The sequence below is a fragment of the Marmota flaviventris genome, chromosome 12, assembly GCF_047511675.1.
Source record: "Marmota flaviventris isolate mMarFla1 chromosome 12, mMarFla1.hap1, whole genome shotgun sequence".
Lineage (NCBI taxonomy): Eukaryota > Metazoa > Chordata > Mammalia > Rodentia > Sciuridae > Marmota > Marmota flaviventris.
The window spans coordinates 97869327-97894902 of NC_092509.1; the positions used below are offsets into that span (position 1 = coordinate 97869327).

Genomic DNA, 25576 nt, shown 5'->3' on the forward strand with positions numbered 1-25576 from the left:
TTTGAATTGTCTTATAATTGCATGTGAATCAACAGTTATCTCAATAAAGTTTTTTTAAAGCCTAAGCCAAAAAGAAAAACAAAACTCAAGTGCCCTACATGCAATGTGATATTCTGGAGTAGATACAGAAACAGAAAAACATTTTTTGAAAAATTGGTAATAGAATCTGGAGTTTAGTTAGTAACAATGTGCCAATGTTAATGTCTTAGCTCTGACAAATAAATTACAGTAATATTAAAGATAATAATATTAGGGGGAAATGTATGAAAAGAATATGGGTACTTGGTACTACCTTTGCAATTTTTCCATAAGCCTAAAATTATCCCCAAATAGTTATTTAAAAATGCAAGAGGGGTTATGAATGCATACCCATTTATTCTGAATCTCCACATCTTTCTAAAATGCTTTTGATATATAGCCAAAGTTAACCACTGAACTATCAGACCATTTAATCAGAAAATTCTCTTCAGGATTATTAAAAAATTCATTTATTTATTTATGGTATTGGGGATTGAACTCAGGGATAGTTAACCACTGAGCTATATTCCCATCACTTTTTATTTTTTATCGTGGGACAGGACCTCTCTATATTGCTTCAAACCTTGCTAAATTGCTGAGGCTGGCCTTGAACTTGCAATCTTCCTATCTTAGCTTCCTGGGTTGCTGGGATTATAGGCAAGTGCCACTGTGTCTGGCACAATGAATTAATTTTAAAAATTCAGAGGCTGAGGCAGAAGGATCATAAATTTGAGGCCCACCTGGGCAACTTAGCAAGACCCTGCCTCAAAATAAAAGGACTAGGTATGTAGCTCTGAGGCAGAATGCTCTTCAAGTCAATCTCCATCAAGAAAAAAAATTCAATTTTTAAAATTAATAATACAGTTAACTTTATTACAATAAATACCACCAGAAAAAAGATCGTTACACATAAAACATTTCAATAATATGTTTGTCTGATGTAGTTATAAAGATGACTCTTACCTAGCCAATATTTTCTTTTCTCCTGTACTTACAAAAACAATTAAAAATGAGGTTTGCATTACACTGTGGGACAACTTACCTGTTAGTACCGGCCTCATATCAGCATCAAACACTAGCAAGTCTTGTTCTCCTTCCCTGAACTCAACACGAAGAATGTCACTAAGAGCTCCAACAAGTTCTGTCACATTTAAAAATCCCAATTTTTTGGGTGAAAGTTGCTCTTTAAAAACTGCCTGTCACAAAAATAAATGGAAATTATGAAAAACATTAGATAGCAGAAATAAAATATGTACAGATACTCTTGGACAATGCTTTAATTTGAATTTAGCTAAGCTAAAATTTTAAGGTTCAGTGAACTTGGGTGTAAAGCTGTGTTTCCACCCAAGCATTTTACAAAAGAGGCTAATAATCCCTTACCATAAACTTCTAGGCCAATGTCAAGCTCCCTTGAGAGTATATGATAAATTGAAGTGAAAGTGAGGGGAACTTTTCACCTCTCATTTTTAACAATATTTGATTATAAAGCAAAGGTATTTGGGAGTGAAGAATGTATAAACTACAAAACTCATAATAAGCCTATCCTTATTTCTATATTTTTCAGAGAAAGAATATCCTTGACCATTTTCAACATGCAGAATTGGCATTACTATTTAAAATATTTCCTTAAATTTTATTATTTCACCTTAGAAGTTGGGCAAAATAAGCAGGTTTCTTATGAGTGTATTTCCTGTTGTGTACAATTTGATTTTATTGCCTTGGTAAAGAAGAAAATTCATACCAAATAAAGATGGGAGAGAAAATATAGGGTACCACACTAGTTTGGGTTAAAACTGCACGGAGAACAGGTACATTTTCCCTTGTCAAAAGATTCACCATTTATAAATAATGGATAAAGAAACTATGATATATACACAATGGAATATCACTCAGCATTAGAAGAGAAAAAAATTATTATGGCATTTTCATATAAATGGATGGAGTTGGAGAATATCATGCTAAGCCAAGTAAACCAATCCCCCAAAACCAAAGGCTAAATGTTCTGATAAGTGGATGCTGATTCATAAGGGGAGGAGGGTATGGGAAAAAATGGAGGAACTTTGATTGGGCAAAGGAGGGACAGGTGGGGTGGGAACATAGGGGCAGAAAAGATGGTGGAATGAGACTTACATCATTACCCTAGGTACATGTATGAGTGCACATATGGTGCAACGCTAGATCGTGTACAACCAGAGAAATGAAAAGTTGTACAATTGTGTACCTTGAATCAAAATGCATTCTGCTGTCATATAGACCTAATTAAAACAAATTTAAATAAGTCTGTAGATATTAAATAGATTGAATGATTCAGTCTGCTATATTTTGAATGTTGAATGTTCCCCAAAGGCCTCTGTGTTAAAAGGTGTAGACTCAAGGTAATACTGCAGGGATATGATGGAAACTTTAAGATGTGGGGCCCAGTGAGAGGTCTTTAGGTCACTGGGTGTGCTCTTGAAGATGGTGGGAGCCTGGCCCCCTCCTCACTCCTTTTGTTCCCTGAATAACATGAGTGATTTTGCTCTGCTACATGTTCTACATTTTCCTGCTATGAAGTGCTGCCTTGCCACAGGCCCAAAGAAATCAGGCATGAATAGAGCCTCCAAATTATGAACCAATCTTAGCCTTTTCTGTTTCAGTTATCTTAGGTCTTTCACTATGGTAATGGAGAGCCGAGTTGTTACTCAGCTCATTAACAGTTAAAACTGTTTGAATGCTCTGTATTGATACAACCCCACTTGAAAGGATATGAAGATTTCAAATAAAAGCTGCACAATTAAAAAAAAAAGACCCACCATTAAAATGATCAAATTCTTAATTCAACTTTTATCTCTTGAACCATGATAGAGCAATAGAACAAGGGTCATTAATATCACATTTATAGCCACCCATGAGCATCCCAAAGGAAAAAGAATTGGTAGAGAATAGATAGGGCAGGAGTGATGGCAAAGTAGAGTTAATATCTCTACTTACTTCTTTGTACATTATATGTTTTTTATATTTTTTTTAGTTGTAGATGGACACAATATCTTTATTTTGTTTATTTTTATGTGGTGCTGAAGTTTGAACCCAGTGCCTCATACGTGCTAGGCGAGCACTCTACCACTGAGCTACAACCCCAGCCCTGTACATTATATCTTAAGGCTTCTTTTCCTTTTATGTTCATTAGTCTTTAATAGTTTTTTTTACCCTTCTTATAAGTGTCTAGGACTATAGAAATACAATTCAATTGAACGTAAGACTAGGTTGAAAGGATTTTTTAAAAATGTTACTAACTTTTTGAATAGGTAACATTCAAAAGGTTCAAGAAGGTTATATAGCAGAACAGTCTCCAGCTCACCCCCAATTCTTCAGTCACCTAGCAATCATCTCCTGGAGGTAACTATCATTACATGCAAATTTCCAGAAATTGTGAAAACTTAAATATGCTTTAAGATTATATACATCATACGAATCTTGCCTTTTGCTGTTAAATAGAGATATTAGTTTCCTATTAGTACATGAAACAGTAGAGTTTTGTTTTATGAGCCTGAGAATCATTTTCTTTTGATAGGATACCTGAGTCAATGCATTGATGTGTCAAATATATTTTGTCCTAATTCCTTTGTTATGCTTTCTCCTTTGTTATGCTTTCTGCTTTACTGACTCCCAACTATGGACAACTATAGACTTGATATATTTCTACTTCCACTTTCCTTAATTCCCTTCCATCCCCCATTCAACTTTACTCTTATTATTTTTCCTTAGAGTTTATACTTGTACTGTCAAAAGCTATGTATATATCCTATTACATGATTTAGTTTCCCAACTGGATTTTTCAGATGACAAGCTCATAGTGGAATATCGTTTCCTTCATTGGCAACTGGATCAAATTCATGACTGATCTCTTTGACAAGACTGTAAATGAGCCTGTGTGTTCTAAAAAGGCACACAATATCCAATAGTCTTTTTGGTGTTCTTAGGGACCATCACTGGTCAGTACCTAGATCCATTATTTTATATAGGGCTTTAATAGAGTTATTCTATCAATTAGTTTTCATTATTTAATTGGAAAATTTTTATAAGGATATTCTTCCCCTCATTTTTTATTGGTTACTCAGTCATACAATTCTCTTAGAAAAATCAGGATAAGTGATTAAATTTATCATTTTTCAAAAGGTTCTCTATCGTCTTCTATGTTAACCAATTGTTTTTAATATCATATAAACTCATGGAATTAAATATATTTGGTCATTGCTTTAAGTCATTGCTATTATTATCCTACTAAAGCCTAAAATAACTCTTCAAGTGGATTTGTAAGCCCTTTTGATATGACCCTTTTCTTAGCAGTTTCCTTGTTGGTCTGCTATGACAAAATGTTCCAGTCTTGATTTATGCAATTAGAAAACACTTGTATATACTAGTGTTTTATTAATCTCACAATTAATTTGCCTTGTACCCATCATATAACAATGGTTTTAGAATAAGATTACCATAATATAATAAAAATTCAACTTTGGCATATATTCAACCCTTCTTCTCCATTTAATTTTGTGTATGTATTCACAAGAGTATACAGCCATTTTATATTTTCTCCTAACTTCATTTGGTTTTGGTTGTGGAAGTGGCATTAAATGTCAGTCCTTTTATTAATATGACATTGATGACTCTGTAGAAGATGTCTTCAGAATGGTTCAAGGGAACAACAGTTCTTGAATTCTTGCATGGTTGTAGTCTGCCTCTACAGTTGAGTCAGTTTTGCTAGCATAAAATTCTTGGCTCACATTTTCTTTCCTTGAATATTTGAAATATGTTACTTTCCTCTGGCAAAACAAGATATAAAAATGTCTAATGATCTAATTTTATTTCCTTACAAGTCACTTGCTCTTTTTGTTTTAAATGGTCAAAGGAATTTCTTCCTTTTTCTTTGAAATCTACGAATTTGGTGTTGGTTATTCTAGGTTAATGATTTAAGCATGCAGTACAATTTTTTTTTTATCTTTTAGTTGTAGATGGACACAATACCTTTATTTTTTTTTACTTTTATGTGGTGCTGAGGATCGAACCCAGTGCCTCACACATGCCAAGCAAGCACTCTGCCACTGAGCTACAACCCCAGCTGCTAGTGCACTCTTTCAATAATAGTTTCAAATATTTCATTTCAGTAAAGTTTATTTGAATTTTTTGTTATTCTTTTCTTTGGCATTATTATTCATATGTTAACTTTATTTTGCCTATGTTTAATACCTGTTACTTTTTCTTAAATTCTTTTTTATCTTTTCTTGTTCTTTTAATAACATTTTTCTTATAAAAATTTAAAACAGAAAAAGGTTAAAGAATTGGACAGAACTCTATCACCCAAATTATAGAATTATCAGCATTATTTTGTTTTATCAATAAATCCATCCATCAATTCATTTTTTATATATTTCAAAGTAACCTCAGACATCAATGTTTTCCCCGAAAAATGTCAGCACATACATTATTATCTAGAATTCAAAATCTTTTAACTTTTTATAAAATTCATATTGAAATGGTAAACTTACGTTTACCATTCAATTAGCTTCAATATATATACAAGATACAGAATGTTCTTTTTTTTAGCCATTTGGGAAGACAGTATTAAGATCTCCAACTAGATTTATAGAATTCTTAATCCTGTCAAACTTCAGAGAATGTTTATACTATTTATTAGGTGAATTCACATTTATGATTGTCTTCCTGAAGAACTGGCCCTTAACCCTGATGGAATGTGCCAATCGCTGATAAAGCAGGCTTCAAGCCCAATGTATTATCTGAAGTTGTTTTAGTCCCTTCAGTTTTTTTTATATTTCTTGTATATCTTTCTTATCTTTTATTTTGAACCAATCTATCCTCACATTTATGATGTGTTCCCTGTAGATAACATAGTTGCATCTTGCTTTCCACAGTCTCATTTCCAAATTTTAATAGTAGTCCATTTACACTTATGAAATTACTATAACTAGATTTAAAATTACCACTATTAATTTCTGTTGATTCCACTGTACAATTAGAAAAATGAGAAATTATACCCCAATGATTCAAATGTATGAATTGCCAAGATCACTGTAATGTCATGTGTAGCTAATAAAAAAAAAATTTCTGTTGATTCCAATGGTATATCTATTGCCTGTTCCCTCCTTCCCAGTCTTTGTTTGCATTTACAATATGTTTTTATACAATTGCATTTTAAAGCGTCTATTAAATTTATGCTGTAACTGCATTTTAATTATTGTTCTAGGTATTATAGCACACATCTTTAACTTCTCAGCCTTATTGTATCACCTCACAAAAAACATAAGAACCTCACAACCCTATAGTTTCACATTCTGCCCTGATTCATTATGCTGCAGCACGATACATCTTTAAGTTAAAACCAATTATATACTATCATCTTTGTAATAATAGTCATATTTTAATTGGTGAAAGAAAGATTTTTAGATATACCATATATCCTTTATTCTACAGCTCTTCCTGGAGATTCAAGTTCCAATCTGGCATCATTTTCTTCAGCCTGAGGTACATTCTTTAGCATCTCTTTATAGTGCAGGTGTGTTTACAATTATCTATTTGATTATCTGAATATGCCCTTATTTTACCCTTCATTCTTAATCTCACTGGATATAAAAAAATCAAAAATGTGTAATGAGATATTATTTTTCCATATTCCCAATTGACACTTGGTATTATTAGACATCAAAAATAAATCAATTTTCATTCCAAAGATGTTATCACCAAGTTGTAAAAAGAGCCCTCTTATGCATAATCAAGTAAATATCCTTAACTCTTGTAATGAAGAAAAAGACACTAAAATGCAAAACAGTATTTAAGTGTTAAGGGTATAGACTTGAGGGATCCAAGGAATAGCAACAAAATTTCTATCACAAGAAATGTAAATCACAGTAAAAAAGAACACTTACCTCAAACTCCCCAAGAAGTTTAGAAATTAACAAACCCTCTGGAAACTTAGATACAACCTAATAAAAAGAAAATGAAATACAACATAGAATTCAAGTACTAGGAGACCAAATGTTTAAAATAAGATAGTATAAATAGTAACAAAGGCAAAAATAACATTATGATTCAAATATATCATATATTGCTTTTATTTAAAAAAAATCAGTTTTATGATTTTAAAACATATATAAAAGTGATTCCTAATATTTCCAGAGTTGAGAAATCACTATTACATAATCCTACAATGCCACAACTCCCATAAAGTCCTGTGTTTCTTTAGCCCGGCTAATATATTTGCTTTCAGCTCACATACAATTAATATTGTGCATTAATATTCAAACATTTTAATTATAAAAAATGCAAATGGATGCTATAGAAAATTTCAGAAAATACAGTTAAGCAAAGATAAAATAAATAGCCATTGGCTGGAGTTGTGGCTCAGTGAAAGAGCACTTGCCTAGCATGCGAGAGGCACTGGGTTTGAGCCTCAGCACCACTATAAATAAATAAATAAATAAAATAAAGGTCCATCAACAACTAAAACAGTATGTTTTAAAAAAACTTTTTTTAAAAAATCCATTATTGCCCATATCCACTTAAAACATTTATGTTCATATAAAAATAGGTTAAAGTTTGCATAATCATTGTTCTAATCAGTAAACATGGATAAACAAGATACAAGTTTTTCAAAATATTCAAAGTACCTAAATGTATCCATACTATGTCACATAAAACGTAAGAACCTCACAACCCTATAGTTTCACATTCAAGGTACCTAAATGTATCCTTTTTATAGTCATTTATTTTTCATTATCACAAATACTGCAATTGTTAACCTCATATTTTCATTATGCACATTTGTCCAATGATTTTTTTAAATAAATCCCTAGAAATGACTGGTTCTATCTCCAATATAGCATAAAAGTTTTTAATTGATTATATTTAATACAAAATTCTAATTCAAGTTTCAGGAAAAAGTAAAAATTTCAAGGGGCTGGGGTTGTGGCTCGGTAGTAAAGCAATCACCTAGCATGTGTGTGGCACTGGGCTTGATTCTCAGCACCACATAAAAATAAACAAAATAAAGGTATCATATACAGCTACAGCTAAAAAAAAATTAAATTTTTTTTTCAAAAATCCCAGAGACAGCCATGATGTACTTCAGAAAGCATGCATATGAAACGTGTGTGTGTGTGTGTGTGTGTGTATACCCACATCACTCACTCCGAGAGGAGAATACTGAACATGGTATTCTATAAAACCTGGTTTTAAAGTTCAACATGTGAAGGAGATAATTCAATGTTTGCTAAGAGAGCTGTACATAAGCTTTCTTACAAGTCACATCATATTCCTTACTCTATGTGGATAATTTAACCAACCCTTTATCAATGAACACTACCTTTTCTCTAATTTTTTGGTACCATAAAAGTCATATTTAATATCCTATAACAAATTATTATTAGGTATTCGAGTTTCAAAAACAAAAATCAAAACACAGCCTGAATGTACCAGGGATTTTGCATTTCTCCCAGTAAAGTCACAACCCCTGCAATGGGACAGTATAAGGCAGTAAGAGCCACGATGGCACCTGATCATTCAAATCAGAATCAATAGCTCCCACAACATCTTAAATGTGTTCACCCTTTGGCCCAATGCATAAAAACAAAGAGTTTTCATATTTTAATAAGGGAAAACAACAGATTAGGCCAAAGACATGAATAGGCAGTTCACATTTTTAAAAATATGATTATAAGCATATTAAAGACTCTCAGGATAAAAATCAGTTATAAATTAAAACAACATGACTGGAGAGTAACACTTCACTGTCAGTGGAAGAGTAAATTTGTTCAATCAAATCTTTCAGAGGGCAATGTAGTAACAGTTATTAGCAAAACATAAATAGCCAATGCTTTTGATTGGCAACCACTACTGGATAAATGTTCAAGGACATTTACTACAGCATTTTTAAATAACCCAAATTTAATTAATCATGGATCTCATAAATGAAACATGATAAACATAATGAGATACCACACATATATGGAATAGTATTTGATGAACATTTATTTAAAACTAGAATTATTAGGGTGAGGGGAGGAAGTGAAGGAAGAACTTATATTTCCTAAATAGTTTTACACTGAAATTTTATATAGTGTGTACTTTATGTATTTTTTTATTTTAAAAGAATAGCTATTCTATTTGCAATATATTAGAAAATATCAGGTATCAGGTGTAAGTACAAGCAAATTAAACTCAACCACAAATGATATCTGAATTTATAAACAATTATTCTTGCTTCCAATAAAACGAAAATACTTACAAATTTTATCTTATGTTTTAGTTCTGGATTGATGGTCCCTCCAGGTCCAATTTGTGCAATGACTGATTTGAACGTGTTCTCCAACTATGGGGCAAAAAAAGTCAAGTCACAGCCTGTGACATACATAAAGTCAAAGATAAATCTAAAACAGCATAAAAAGGAAATATCTATAAAAGGAAATGTCCTTCAACCAAATGGATAAAACACTGTTCTTAAGAAGTAGCACTGTGACTTTTCATACCACGTAAATATGCAGGTAAAATTTTCAAAAACTAGACATGAGGAATTCTCTACTATAACATTCTCTATAACAGACTCAGAGGGATTTTTGCCACTAATTTTCGATTTATAAAAATACTAAATGTTTATGAAAGACATACTTAGTGACTGTGAGTGCCTAATACCAGGAGACACAGAATGAGTGAGTCACAGGTGGGACACTAGCCCTAAAGAGTAGGAAGGAAAAGCTATTTTGTGGCAACAGAAGCGAAGGATGAAAAACAGTGGCACAGAAAGACTCTGTATGTGAGGCTAGAAGGCAGAGGGTAACTCTGATAGCTGTAGTATTCTGAGAGTCAAAAGCAAGGGCCCTCCTAAAGATACAAGGAAATAGGAGGGAGATCAGACATTTGAGAAAGTAGGAGGGGAAAAAAAAAATCAACAGAATAAAGTTAAGGAAATAACAAATGAAAATCTAAACTTAGATTGGAAGTAGATAGGAGAGGCCCAAGTTAAAATAACAGGAGTCTAAGTATTTTAGTACAACAAATGAAGCCACTGGCACAGAGAGGCCCAATAAAGTAAAAATCTGATGCATGGTAGCAGTTAAGGAGTAGGCGACCAGAGAACAGACTGCAGCACATGCACAAGGTCCATGTCTAGTGAACAAAGCAATGAAGTGAGAGAGATCATGAAGTCATGTGCATTCAGGTCATTACAGTTGACAACTAAATTAGAGAAGTTGTGAAGTTATAAAGAAAAATACGTATTACACAAACTCCTAGCACCAAGATACAATCACTATAATATTTTTTCCTTCTAAACTTTTTTTTGGGGGGTCATCTTTTACTTGGCCTGTCATTATTTAAAACCTGTGTGAAGAAACCTATTTCTTTTTTTTTTTAAATATATTTTTTTAGTTGATACACTTTTATTTTATTTAAAAGTGGTGCTGAGAATTGAACTCAGTGCCTCACACATGTCAGGCAAGTGCACCACTGCTGAGCCCCAGCCCCAGCCCAAGAAACCTATTTCTTTATCTGAAAAATGAAGATAACTTCCATCTCTCATATGTTGATGTGAAAACTAGGAGGTGAGGTATGGAGAGTGCTAATCATGGCTTTGCACAGAAGGAGTTCAATATGACCCTGTCCTGATCCTTTGGTATGGCAGGGCTCCCCTTGGCAGAATTCACTCTTCATTATTCACTCCTCTTTTCATCCAATATCACTGCAACTTCTCCATCTCAACTGCTATTGAAGGATGGGCAGTTTCTTCACCATCTCTGCAAGAACCTGCCCATCCTTCAATAGCACCACATTTAGCAGAAATCCCTCAACATTTTGGCAGCTTGATGGCTTCCTATTTAGTTTCTAAGATTTAAGTTTTTCCCTAGTTTAATATTTTCTTGGGCATTTCCATGTCGGTTAAACTATTTTGTTTACATTCCTTATTGTTCTTTTATCATATCCCAACATGTTCTTACCATAACAACTTATTAAATTATCACTGTGCTAGGTGTTTCAGGGAACAAAGAAGGTCACCTTTGACAACATCATTCCTCTTGAGGCAATTACAATTAAGAGGGAAATTAATGAATGTATAAACAGCTACAACCTAAAATTGACTCTAAGTGCTAATAAAGAGAATCCCGCCAGTACAAAGATGCATGCTTATAATTCCAGTGACTCAGGAGCCAGAGGCAGGACAGAGTTAAGCTGTTACAATTCAAGTTCAAGGCCAGCCTTGGTAATTTAGTAAGACCCTGTTTCAAAATAAAAAAGGCTGAGGATGTGACTCAGTGGTAAAGTATCCCTGGGTTCAGTTGCTAGTACTCCCCACCCGGCAAAAAAAGAATCCATCACATTAAATTACAAGTACTCAGCATGTTTCATTTTTAGAAGTGCTTTGAAGGATGGGCAATTTTTGCAGAGATTGTGAAGAAGGCACTGAAAGTAGAAGAAACTTCACAAAGAAAAATAGTTGCCTGAAGGCATTGGGAAAATTGTAGAAGAGATAGCTGGGAGGGTAGATTGAACACCTTAAATGCCAAACTAAGCAGTTTTTCTTGGATATATGATGCTAGATTTTTCGCAAGGGAGAGACATGATCAGAACCATAATTTGGCAATTAGATTGGAAGGGTGATGGACAATCAGTTGACTACTGAAGCTAGAATGCTAGGCAAGAGTTTTAACTAGAGTGTAGGGAGAGTGGGAATAGAAAAAGGATATTACAAGAGGTGAAATCCACAGAAACAGGAAAGATGATGGAGCAGTAAGAATTGTTGATTAGCCAGGGATGGATAACAAGATCAGAAAAATAGCCTGGAGCCTCAAGTGTTACAGAAACTAAGGGATTTTGAAATACAGAAAACTGGTAAGTAAATGGCTGGATGGTGACGACTTGATCTATCTCTCTGAAACAGCCTATGACAGTCAGCAAACCTGGCTCCCTGGTTAAACCTGGCCTGCCATTGGTTTTTGTATGGTCCATGTGTGAAGAATAGTTTTGACATTTTAAAATGGTCACAGAGGAGTCAAAAGCAGAATATTCTGTGACACATGAAAATTATGATATTCAAATTTCAGTATCCCCAGTTTTGTTGGAACACAGCCACACTTATTTATTTATTATTATGGCTGCTGCAAGGAGAGTTAAGCTGTTACAACACATACCATTCATCTCACAAGTCAAGTAGCTACTATGTTGCCCTTCAGAGAAAATATTTGCCCAACATAGTTTGAAGATAACAAAATTATGGGCTCTTAGCTAGAAACAATGCATTTCAAAAAGGTAAGGAAAAAACATTCAAACTAGACAAGTTAATAAGCTGACTAAACTGAATGGGATGGGAGAGCTGTTTGAAAGTCCAGGTAAATAGAGGGAAGTTGTGATGTGCAAAAAAAATTAAGACAGGGAGGTAAACCCATATGAGGAAAATCAAAGGTGGACCGGACGTCAACAATGCTTTTGGACTCAGGTGCTTACAGATCAAACACAAGAAATAGGAAATAAATCAAGTAAACAAAATATTTTAGAAAATAAAATTGGAAAGCTACAAAGAAAATATGCCATATTCAGAATAGGAGCCTATAGAGCCAGAAAGAGCTTGAATAGACATTTTCTCAGAAAAATAAACAAAGACATAAATAGGCAATTAACAAAAAACACTAAATAACCAATAAAAACAAAGTTCAACCTCAAATACTCATTAGCAGTAAGATATTTACCTGTCAAATCAGAGAAGAAATTTCAACATTCATTTACTCATTTACCAAAAAGATACTGAGCATATAGTATATGCTCTTCCCACTGTACTGTGTTGGATATTCAGGGGTCAATAAGCTATATATGATCTCTGTCCTCATGGAGAATTTAGTATGGGGAAAATTTTAAAAACCATATAAATACATATCCAGTTATAACAAATATAATAAAAAATATTGATTCCACATGATCTCACTCTTATGTGGAGTGTGAAATCAAACAGAAACAGAACAAAATGGTCATTACCCAAGGCTGAGGGTACTGAGATGTTGCCAAAAGAAAAAACTTTCAGTAGATAGGAGGAATAATTCAAGAGATCAATTATACATCATGGTGACTATAGTTAATAATAATATATTACTTGGAAAATTTGGGGAGTTTTCACCACACACACAAAAGTATGGAGGTAATGCTCATGTTGCCATTTTGACTTAGCCACTTTTCAATGTACACATACATAAACATGTTCTATACCATAAATTTATGCAACTTCTACTTTTTGATTTAAGAATTAAAAATAGCCCCACAGACTATACGTGTAATATGAATTGTAATGTATTCTGCTGTCATATGTAACAAATTAGAATAAAAAATGTTAATTAAAAAAATAGCCCAATAGAGTATCATAAGAAGATAATACGACTGAAGGTATTAGAAAACCAGTGGGCATTGGTGGGGAAGGTTCTCTGAAGTGTCCTTCTCAACTAAGTCTGAGCAAAGGTGCAAGAAAAGTAGCACACTCTCACACATCCTGCAACAGTGTTAACTGGAACCATTGTTAGGGAGGACAACCTAATCACATGTTTAAGCCATAAAAGTGCCCATGCCTTTTGATCTGGCAATTGCTCTTCTAGAAATTTATCCTGTGACATAATAGAGAGGCTTGCAAATTTGAGCAAGATTTTCATTATATAGTTATTTTTAATAGCACAAACTAGAAAGAAAAAATACCCAACCTAGATTATAAATTAAACAAATTATGGCCCACTTAAACTGATGTTATAAATCATGATGCATTAGAGTATTTAACAATGTGAATGTTGATAATGCATACTTACGGCAGAAAAAAAGCAGGTCACAAAAGATTTTCATTTTTTAAACAGTCAATTTTTCTAGGTGACAAAAGCACAGATGATTTTTATCTTCTATGCCTTTCAAAACCGCAAATTTTCTGCACTCTATTACTTTTGTAATAAGAAAAAGTTTTTAAATACAGACATCTGGGTGGTTATTGATAAATATGAGGGTGGAAGCATTTGGGGAAGATGAAGAAACTAAAAGCAGAAAGGAACGGAAGTCACTCTGAGGACACACTGCAGGCATTTTGGCCATGTGGGAAAACATTAATATATTTTTTGATTAAGATCACAAAACTTGCACAGAAACATTCTGTGGCAATGCTTTCAAACTGTCATATACATTTATAGGAATCTGCCAGGTTATCTGCTATGGCCTGGACATTTGTGCCCCTTCTCTAAGTTCCTGTGTTGAAATCCTAACCCTGAGGACCAGGCACTAGGAGGTGGTCAGGTCGTAAGTGTGAAATCCTTTGTCCCTTTGGCTGTGTGAGGACAGAGAGAAAAGACTTCCACCTATGAACCAGGAAGCAGGCCCTCACTAGACACAGATCTGCCACTGCCACATTCTTGGATTTCCCAGCCTCCAAGTATTTTTCATAGATAGAACCTATGTGAGAAAAAAAAATCTTTTTTGATAAGCCACCCAGTTTATGGGATTTCTGCTAGAGCAACCCAAATGGTCTAGGATCCTATAAATAGGATTAGTTTGGTTCATTTAACTAAAAGATAGGCCATAAGGAATTTGATTTGTCATACTAAACATTTCATATGAACTTAGGGAAAAGCTACTCAAAGTTGGCCACAGAATATAACCTCCAGAGAATTACACTAATTAACCTAAAGAACAGTCCCTTCTGATGATAATGGTTTAACACATCAATTGCTTTTCAAAGATATTCTTGATATATATCGAATCAGGTCATCAGGTGAAATAAAATACACAATGCATAGCACCTAATCCATGCAAAAACTAACAATTGTTCAGGTACAAATTACAAGTTAGGTACAAACAAGATCAGACCTGCTATAATTCATTTAAGATCAAAAAACACATTCTTTTATAGGTCTAAGGTTTACCTACTTTAAATCTCATGGTGAATGTTGCAATAAAATTTTACAAATGTGTGAGACAAGAGGCAGGGAGAGGGTACCCAGGTTCTATCTATGAAAAATACTTGGAGCAGCAACACACAGAACAAAACTCAAGAGAAAATACATCTGGATAAAAGGTGTGTGCATATTTTTCATTTCTCTTCTTGAAATGTTTTAAACTTTGAGCACGTTTTAAACTTTTCATTTCTTATTGCTTGGCTCTGACTGCTAAAAGGCAGTCTTCCTGCTGCATCCTACAGTTTAAAATTTCTGAGAAAGATATATGCACTATCATCCTTTAATATTTTTTTGGAATTTCTAGTCAGTACAATAAATATAGGAAATAGAACTTCAGATACTGAGAAGAACAAGGCAAACACATCCACAAACGATATGATGGTCTACTTGAAAAACCCATGGGAAGACTACTTAAACGAGTTCAGCCAGGTGGTCAGTTTCAAGGTAGTATTTTTAAAAATTAACTTCCCTTCTCAGGATCCATGATTAGTTACAATCACATTGTCAAAAGCAAGAATAAGACCATAAAATATAAAACCTAAAAAAACACTTGCAAAAATGTGCCAACCTCTAATGAAGAAAACCATAGGTCTACAATGAAGAGCACGAGATTAAAGATAGCTGCAACATGTTGTTGAATGAATACATAATGTAATATGTGACACTTCTTGAAAAAATTAAGTCCAAGATATCTAATAGAAATTTTGGCACTTACAAAAATGATTCTAAAGTTTTAGGAAAAGATATTAGAATGGGAAAAGTCTGAAAAGAGACTAATCAAGGAAGATTTCTTTTAATAAATGTTAAGGTGAGCTCAAAAGGAACCAAATTAAAAGTGTGAAGCTAGCACAGAACATATCCCAAAATTATAATGCATCTAGATTAAAATGTTAAATTTTCTTTTTAACCTTGCAACAAATGAAGCCCCTTTAAAACCTCAAGGTGGGAAAGCACTTTGTTAGGCTTGAGATCAAAGGCAGAAGTGAGAATCATCAAATTTATTAGTGATTGTTTTTAACTTGTGAACTTCTGGCCAAAAAAACAAAGGAAAATAACTTAGAAAATGAATTTCTAGCATATGACAGCAAAAGTTTCTTGAATTCTTTAGATAAAAATTAAAAGCAAATTAATAAGCAATGTTTCTTCTTCAACATCTCAAAAGGAAGAAAAACAGGAAAAGGATGAGAATACATAATTCATTAAAATAGAAATGGCCAACTTTTAATTCAAATTGTCAGTAGCCAACAATATACATGAAGTGATCCTAATTTAAGTTTCTTTTAAAAAAATAATTAATTTTTTTAGTTGTACATAAAAAAATAAAGGTATTTTGTCTTGTGGTGCTAAAGATCAAACCCAATGCCTCACACATGTAAGGCAAGCACTCTGCCACTGAGCCACAACCCCAGGCTCTATATTTAGCTTCTTGATTAGAGAAAATATTTTTGTGCCCAACTATCTTTTAAGAATTAACATTTTGGTGGCTGGGGTTATGGCTCGGTGGTAGAACACTCGCCTACCATGTGTGAGGCACTGGGTTTGATCCTCAGCACCACATAAATATAAATAAAGGTATTGAGTCCATCTACAGCTAATACTATAAAAATATTTGAATTTTTAATAACCATATAGAATCCTAAGAATTATATAACCAGAAGGCATCGAGAAATAGACACTAATTTTTTTGAAGGGTATATTAATACTTTTCTGGATGTCAGTTTGGCAAAAGCCATTTTTTAAAAATATTTATTTTTTAGTTGTACACAATACCTTTATTTTGTTTATTTTTATGAGGTGCTGAGGATAGAACCCAGGGCCTCGCACGTGCTAGACAAGCACTCTACCACTGAGCCACAATCCCAGCCCCTGCAAAACTAGTTTTAAAAATAAAAATTTTCTTTATTGAAATTGACCAAAAAGAGACCAACAGATGGTTTATGGTTATCTATTCTGAATGTCAAAAGATAAAGACATGATTTGACTAGGATATAGTCTAGTCAGTTTACGTATAAATACAGATAAACAGGTTGGTCTCAGGCCTAAGAAATGTCAAGAGAAAAATGTTAAAAATGAGGAAATCACTATCAAAGAAATAAACATTACATTTGGTAGTACAACTATGAGTAATTTTTTAGGCTGCTTGTTTTTTAAAATTTTTTTTTAGTTGTAGATGGACATAATACCTTTATTAATTTACTCTTATGTGGTACTGAGGATCAAACCTAGTGCCTGGGGGTCCAGGTGAACTGAAGAGAGATATTGAAGTGTGGGGACAACAAGGATGCTAAACTTTGCTCAGTAGTAAAAATTAGCACAGAGAGGAACAGCTCTGAAAATCTGCAGACAGATTCCCCCCAGGTTTCTGATGAGTATTGATCTGTGCAAGTGGGGAACATTCTCTGAGGCTGAAGAAATACAACAAATAGCATTAAGTTCACATAGGGCTGGGAACAGTTACTGTTCCCACCTGACAACAGAGGGTCAAATGCTCAGAAAGAAAAGCCTCAGTGGTGGGACCAAATTATCCCTTAGACTGAAGGCTGTTCTGGGCCCACTGCTCACGCTGCCCTCTGTCCCATCCTGCCCCCCCCCCCCAAAAAAAAACTTACCATAGACAGGGTGGCTTTAACAGAAAATCATCCCCCTCGCAGTTCTGGAGGCTAGAAGTCTATGATCAAGGCACAATCCGATTCCTGGTAAGGTTCTCTGGCTCACAGCTGGCCAGCTTCTCACTGTGTGTCCACATGAAGAGTGAGCAAAAGCTCTCTGGGTTGTTTTTTGTTTGTTTGTTTATTTGTTTTTGGTACTGGGGATTGAATCTAGAGTAATTTACCCTAAGTAATTTACCACATCCCCAGAGACAGGATCTCACTAAGTTGCTAAGGGCTTTGCTAAGTTGGTAAAGCAATCCTCCTGCCTCAGCCTCTTGAGTCACTGGGATCATAGGCGAGCACCACTGCACCCAGTTTGCTCTCCTTTCTTAAAAGGTTACTAATTCCCCCATGAGGAAGCCACCTTTGTGATCTTATTGAACCCTAATTACTGCCAAAGGTCTCCTTTCCAAATACCATCATATTTAGGAAGTTAGGGCTTCAACATATGAATTTTGGGGAACACGATTTGGTACAGAGCTGAGGCCCTAACAAAGTTAAAAGTAGGTCAGGCATGGTGACACATACCTGTAGTCTCAGAAGCTGGAAGGGTGAGGCAGGAGGATCCCTTGAGTCCAGGATTGGAGACTAGCTTGGCCAACATAGTAAGGATCCCTCACCCCCCAAAAAAGTTTAAAAGACTCAAAAATCACCAAATTGAGTCAAAGGAACTTCTATGTAAAACAATTACAACTTCACAATGTCTGGCATCCAGTAAAAAACTTCAGATCAATTAATTTGAAGGCAACAATAGAAAATATCCAAAATGAAGCACACAATGAAAGAAGAGAGACAAAAAAGAGGGAAAAAAATAAAGAAAAGAGACCCAGTGACCTGTAAGAAGATTACAAGCACTCTAAAATAGGTACAATAGTAATCCTGAGAAGTCGGAAGGAAAGAAAAATAGTTAAGAACAAAATTTTCCAGATTTAATGAAAATTATAAATGCACATACAAGAAGCTAAATGATACATGCAGCTCAATGAATCCCAAACAAAACAAATAAAATAATACCAAGGGACACCAAAATCAAATTGTAGAAAACAAGAAAAAATCTTGAAAATAACATTCACAGAAGATAAATAAGACTACATAATTGTCAGAAACTATGCAGACAATAAAATAACATCTCTAAAGTACTGAAGGGCAAGTGGGGGAGGCTCCTATCAACCTAAAGTTTTACATCCAGCAATATTATATTTAAAAAATAACAACAAAGGCTTCTTCAGATGAACAAAAGCTAAGAATATCCACTCCCAACACATTTGTCTTACAGAACATGTTGATTTTCCAGCAGAAAGAAAATTATACTGGGGGCAAATCTGGACACAAAGGACTGAAAAGCATCAAAAATAAATGTGGGTAAATATTTTTTAGGTATAATATTTTTAGTTAGGCATGGTGGTGCATGCCTGTAGTCCCAGCTACATGGGAGACTGAAGCAAGTTTGAGGACAACAATACCCTGCCTCAAAATAAAACAAATTTTAAAAGGGCTGGGGATGTATCTTGGTGTTAGATTACCTCTGGGTTCAATCCCCAGCACTGCAAGAATAAAATAAAAATGTTTTGAGCCAAAACTAACGTATTAATTAAGAGGTTTATATCATGAGATATAAATGCCACAACAATAGCTCAAAGAATGGAAGTAATGTGTATTTATTGTTCTAAGGCACTTAACATTATATATGAACTGGTATATTATTTAGGGTCAAATGTATAAATTAAAAATAATGGGGCTGGGGATGTGGCTCAAGTGGTAGCACGCTCGCCTGGCATGCACGGGGCGCTGGGTTCGATCCTCAGCACCACATAAAAATAAAGATGTTGTGTCCACTGAAAACTAAAAAAAAAATTTTAAAACTCTCTCTCTCTCTCTCTTTAAAAAAAATAATAATGTATGCTGAAAATCCTAAGCCATTCACTAAAAACATAGAAGAGGTATAGCTAATAAATACCAAAGATAGAGTGGAACTATAAAAAATAATTAGGAACAAGGCAAGGATATCCCCTCTGTCACCACTGCTTCAACATCCTGTCACAAGTCCCAACAAGACAAGAAAATAGAAAGCATATAGACCAGGAAGGAATAAAATAGTCTTTGTTCACAAACAACAGGATCACCTACATAGACAATCTAAAAGAATAAAAATCCTGTCTGGGTCTAATAAACAATTACAGCTCAGTTGTAGGATACAAGGTTAATGAGAAGAAGTCAATCACAGTAACAAATAGGGCAATTCATGAGGAACACATAGCAATCCTAAATGTGCATGCAGCTAAGAGGGACTTGCAATCCCCAATGCAAAAGCTGGCCAAACTCAAAGGTAAAACAAATCCACAATTGTATTTAAATATCTTGATGCTCTTCCCTCAGTAACTCATGAAAAGATTTGACATACAGTTATGAAAAAATTCTCAGAAACCAGGAACAAGCAATAGGAGAGAATTTCTTCAACTCAATGGAGAATCTATTTTTTTTAAACTACAATTTACATCATAAATTTACAATTTACATCATAGTTAATGATGAAAGACTAAATACTTTTCCCCTTCAGGTAGGAACAAGGCACGAATTTCCACTATCATCAGTTCTATTCATATACATAAGAGAGGCTGGCTTAAGGAGAAAAAGGAAGAAACAAACCCATCCTTCCTCCCAGATGACATGATAATCTGTGAAGAAAATCCCCACTCTGCAAAATATCTACTAAAATGATTTGAACAATCAAAATGAGTTTAACAAGTAACTTGATTTAAAAAAAAAAAATCACAGAATACAAGGTCAATATACTAAAAAGATGCAATTGATTTTCTACATGTTAGCAATGATTAATTTGAAAATACCACTCATGCTTGCATAAAAAATACAAAAAATTGCTGGGCACTGTGGTATATGCCTATAATCCCAGCATCTTGGGAGGCTGAGGCAGGGGGATCACAAGTTCAAAGCCAGCCTCAGCAAAAGCAAGGCACTAAGCAATTCAATGAGACCCTGTCTCTAAATAAAAATACAAAATAGAGCTTGGGGATGTGGCTCAGTGGTCGAGTGTCCCTGAGTTCAATCCCACCAAAAATATTAAAGATAAGTTTAATAAAATATATGCAAGCCTTGTGCACTGCATACTATAAAATTTGCTGAGAGAATTTAAAGACCTAAATAAATTATGGGATACACCATACTTTTAAATCAGTTGTAAAGATGTCACTTTCCCCCAAATTTGTCTCTAGTGTAATTCTAACAGGACTATTTTTGGTAAAAAATGACAAGCCGATTTATATCAAATTAAAAGTATACGGAAATACAGAGTAGTCAAAGCAATTCTGAAGAAGAATAAAGTTGTAGGACTCAAACATATTCTTTCAGGATATCATAAGCCTACAGTAATCGATACAGTACAGTACTGGCAAAAAGATATGTGGCTATGTGGACCAGAACAAAGTTCCAAAACATATATATATATATGGTCAACTGCAGAAAACAGTAGAAACCAGAATTAATAAAACTATTACTCTTTTCTCACTGCCACCTCTCACTTCTTACTAAATTAATAGAACCATAGGAAACAGTGAAAATTAAAATAAGTGAATGACTTCAATACTTAAAAGGTCAGCTTCTTCATCACATTTTCCATGTATTCCTGTCTCCAAACTCAGATATCTCACCTGGTTTAATTTTTCAGTGTGATTCAGCCTTGAAGTCTCCACTGCATTGAACGTGGAAGTCTTGTCCATGTTCAGTATTTGCTTTGGTGGTTCCATGTTTGACGTGTGTTGTGAAAAGCGTGGCTTTGCCACCACGCAGCCTGTAGAATATGACCCATGTTGTTTCATTCTAAATGGCTGGGTAAAAATTTTTCCTTTTGTGAATAACAGAAGAAAAAAAATTGTCACTAGCAATTTCTGGTGTGTATATATTTAAAAATTACTGTGAGTTAACTGCCCTCAGCTTAAAGCAAAAATAAGGAAAGCCTACATTTTTATAGTAAGCCAATAAAACTTACATACAATGTACATAATTAGTAATCAATAGGAAAAAAAACCGGAAATCATAAAGACATTACCTAAAAGGTTGGGACAAAAACCACTTAAGATCACCTGAATATAATAGAGAAGCAGGATTTGATAGAGAAAAACCTAAAAAGCTGTATCTTGTTAGACCAAAAAAATCTCCAATTAAGGAATGTGCTTAGAACTATGATTCAAACTGGGCAGCCATAGTATGGGAAGAGGAGAGGAAAAGCCATAGAAGAAAGAATAGCACTCTAGAGCATAAGCTTTTTCTTCAATATTTATGGGAAGGAGGAATACCACCAGGGAAGTATATTCTGCTATACAATATGAAAGATATATCACTGGAAATCACCATAGCCTAGCTCTTTCTTGACCCCAAGATCAACTTCAAATAAACCAATTACTTCCAAGATATCCTGAAAGGAAAAATGGACCATAGATGGAGAACGTGACAATCCAATCACAGGAAAGGCTATCCATCCCCACTATGCAGTAAATTGGTAAACTGCTTTATCCAGTGTAACCTCGTCTCCTATGTTTATACACCTCAATCTAATTTCCCTAAGTCTGAACGCCTCAAGAACACTAAGGTTGAGGGCTAGACCTGAAACACTCAGTAGCCTTCAGAACTTTCTCTGACCACAGCACATCCTCATATATTCAAACTATATTATCCACCACCATTTAAATGCTGCTTCATAAACTCATGACATTCTCAGTTTCACCCACACTAATTTAAATGCAAACTTTAGGAGGGGGACACTGGGACAGGCATAGAATTCTCCAAAACAGGTTGCCCCTCCACTCAGTGGATACATTCCACACTGTCCAGGTTTAGGGAGATATTATATGAATAATCATGTTAGTCTTGAGCCTTCAGCTAAAACTTATTACAAGCTTACTAAATGCCAGGCTCTTTACAGACATGTAAGGTCTTCAGCACAACTCCAAGTGGCAAGTATTATTATTTCTATTTTAAGGATGAGGAAACTAGAGTTTAGACAGAGTAAGTAACTTGCCCGGCACTCAGTTTGCAAGTGGCAGGGCGGGATTTCACTCATGGAGCTTAGCAATTACCCATCTGTGTATGGAAGGATTGCTCCAACATTTGCTCATCCACAATACAATTATGTATGCTAACATGCTTACCTGCCGGCCATCCTCTCTGCTTTTCCACAGATATGCTTTTCTTTAGCTTCAACAAAGAACCCGCTCTAGTCTGCTCTACAGAAATGACATCTGAAGCTGCATTCAGCACTTCGAACATCGAGAGGAATCCATATTGCACATACTGAAACGATCGTCCAAATCGCTTGGCAAATGCCTTTTCAAAATCAGAAAGGAGAACAGGAGACAACGCCAAGAGGTCTTTTAGCTCACTCTTCACAACAGCTGGAAGAATAGGGGTCACCCTTCCTCGGTAAGGCACTCGACCAGAGCTTGTCCCAGAGCAAACAGTAGCCCTTCCCTTTGGCATGGAGCTTCGAACCTTATGGCTGCTCCTCTGCTTTGCAACTAAACTTGCAATTCCTTTGGTAGATTCATCTGGAATGGCTAGGGAAATGTGGGAAAAAGAAATCATGGTGTAGATTAAAAAAAAAACCTAAAGTATGCCCTTTATCCTTTTTTTTGGCTTATGTAAACAACTCTGAGGGCTCCAAGCAGCTGTTTATCCAGGTAGCACAATAAACAGGAAAGAAGCCTGTGGTTCTTCCATTTCTTGCATTCTGGGGAACAGCTTGTTAGTTCCTCTATTGGAGGACGAAATGAAAACCCAATCTATCATCATTACTGCTGATTGACCCCTGGAAGATTTGAAAATCTTGGAATGAAGAGCAAAGTTCTTTATAATGATGCTTTGTGTACCTCATGGAAGTTAAAATAAGTTTTTGTAATTAGAAGTTCGCATGTTATGTTTCTCCTAACTTCAGGTGCAACAACTTTAACTCATGCAAAACTGTGGTTTTTGTGAAAGCACCATTTTCCTAGGGACAGTTTCTTAATTCTGATCAAGTTCTGACTTTGTCTCAAAGGCACCTGTGATTCCTCCCCGTTATTCCACCCGAAATTCAGATTCAATGCCTGGGACGCTGGATAACTGCAGATGTAGAGCAATTGTATACTAAGTGGTTATTTCTAATTACAAAGTTTACAAATTTCCAAAAATCTTAAACCTACCTTTCAGTATTACTGTACCATCCCCGCAGGGACAGACACTAACCACATCAGGCATGTCCAGCACTAGCTCCATAGTGGACCGATACCCAAGGATTCGGAGCGGTAAGTGGTTGCCAACCATCAAAAGGTACTCTTTTTCCAACTGCTGTGGAGTCAAACCATCTTTGGTGGAAATAAGAAGTGACCTTATTTCTTTCCTGAGACATTCTTGTATACGTTCTTGTTCCGACATTGTACCCTATAGAATTTAAGACAGAAAACTGCTTATGAGGAAAAACAGGCAAACCCATGAAAATTTTATCATCATCATCATCATCATCATCATCGACTAGTAGTGGGATACAAACTACCGAGATGCGAGTTGAGGGTGTTCTGGGCTCGTGCATCGCAAACTCTCTACACCCAATTCAAACCCTGAAAACTCAAGCTGTGTTGAACAACCTACGTGGGAATCAAGGCGCCACCGCCAGGGGCCAGTGCGAGAAGTCGCAGCCCGGCTCCGTCGTGGTTTGCCGAAGCGCTAACTCGGGCTCCGGGGGGTGTCGTCCTCCGCTGCACACCTCGTACCAGACGGACTCTGAACTGTTGGAACCGGGGCCGGGGACTGGGCACGCGCAGTTCGGTCCTCGACGCGCCAAAGACCACACCTGGAGACGTGCGCACGACACACTCCGTCCCTCCGGAGCCAACTGCGGGAAAGCTCCCGCTTCCTCTTACCTCAAGCCAACGACCTATCTCCGCCCGCCTCCTCCCTCTCCGCCCGGGCGGCGGCGGCGGGTCCCTTCCCTGCCCCAACGTCCCTCACTGCCGCTAGCGGGACTACGGAGTCGACTTTCCACCTGCCCGACGGCTTCCCGCGACGCGGAGCGGCAGATGGTGCCCCACTGTGGCCGGCGCTGCCGTTGCGGCTGCGGGAGTCGAAGGCGCTCGCCGGCGGACCGCGGGGGAACCGCGCCTGCGCGACGCGGAAGGGGCGGCCGGGCGCGCCCCGTTCCAGCCCGAGGGCGCGCGGCGAGTGAGACGGTTGGGCGGGACGGCCCCCGCTGGACGGCCACTCGGGGCCGGGCCTGGGGCCCATCCCGGATGCGGGGCTGCTGAGCCCGACTCCGAGGCGGCCTGGGTGGCCTTGAGGGATCGCCCGCGCCTACCTCCTCCGCCGCGGTTCGAAGACACGAAGCGGGGCTGCGGCGCGTGGGCCTCCCTAAGCACGTCCCGTGCGGGGCGGAGCAGCCCCGAGGCCAGGCGGGGAGAGGCCGCGTGATTCTTAACCCGGGGGTCCGCCTCAGGCGCACCTGTAGAGTTATTAGTGGAAAGAGGGATGCCCAGGGCTGAGCTGCAGAGATTCCTCTGCAGTAGGCCCAGGTTTAATTGGGGTGGGGGTGGGGGTGTCACAGACAGTTCTTGTTCTTGGCTAAGAATTTCTGCGGAGCTCGAAGAAGCGACTTTAGATCCTTGGAGAGAGGAATGAGTGAACACTCCAGGTGCCACTGGAGATTAGAATGGAGAGACTGAAGAAAAGAATATATTTGGACGGTTTGTTGTATCTGCAAAATAAGCCAAGAGTTATAAGATCCATGAAGACTAGAACACAGTTTATAGAGAGGCATCAAGACTTTTCCTTAAAATGTACAAAGAAACAAGTTAAACCCATGAGACCTGAACACACACGTTCTGCCTAACCCCAAGACATACACAGTTTTTAAAGCCCACGATGCCTAAATATTCAGTCAACGAACCAGGAATATTGAGGATCCCTGAAAGACAG

At 36.2% G+C, this 25576-nt stretch overlaps 1 protein-coding gene across 3 annotated transcripts in view; it reads right to left on the reverse strand.

Moving 5' to 3' along the window:
• Tdrd5 (tudor domain containing 5) overlaps positions 1-24043 on the reverse strand; it is a 62107-nt gene extending 38064 nt beyond the window's left edge. For 2 of the 3 annotated variants that reach the window (XM_027934977.2, XM_027934974.1), the window contains exons 1-6: positions 23812-24043; positions 22783-23187; positions 21286-21479; positions 9293-9376; positions 6932-6992; positions 1061-1210 (exon numbers count right to left, since the gene is read on the reverse strand). In XM_027934977.2, coding sequence (XP_027790778.1) covers positions 1061-1210; positions 6932-6992; positions 9293-9376; positions 21286-21479; positions 22783-23187; positions 23812-24043 — 1126 coding nt within the window. Of the gene's footprint in view, positions 1-1060; positions 1211-6931; positions 6993-9292; positions 9377-21285; positions 21513-22782; positions 23188-23811 lie in introns of all 3 variants that reach the window. The other variant, XM_027934976.1, reaches the window with a different exon arrangement.
• Between the last annotated feature and the right edge of the window lie 1533 nt (positions 24044-25576).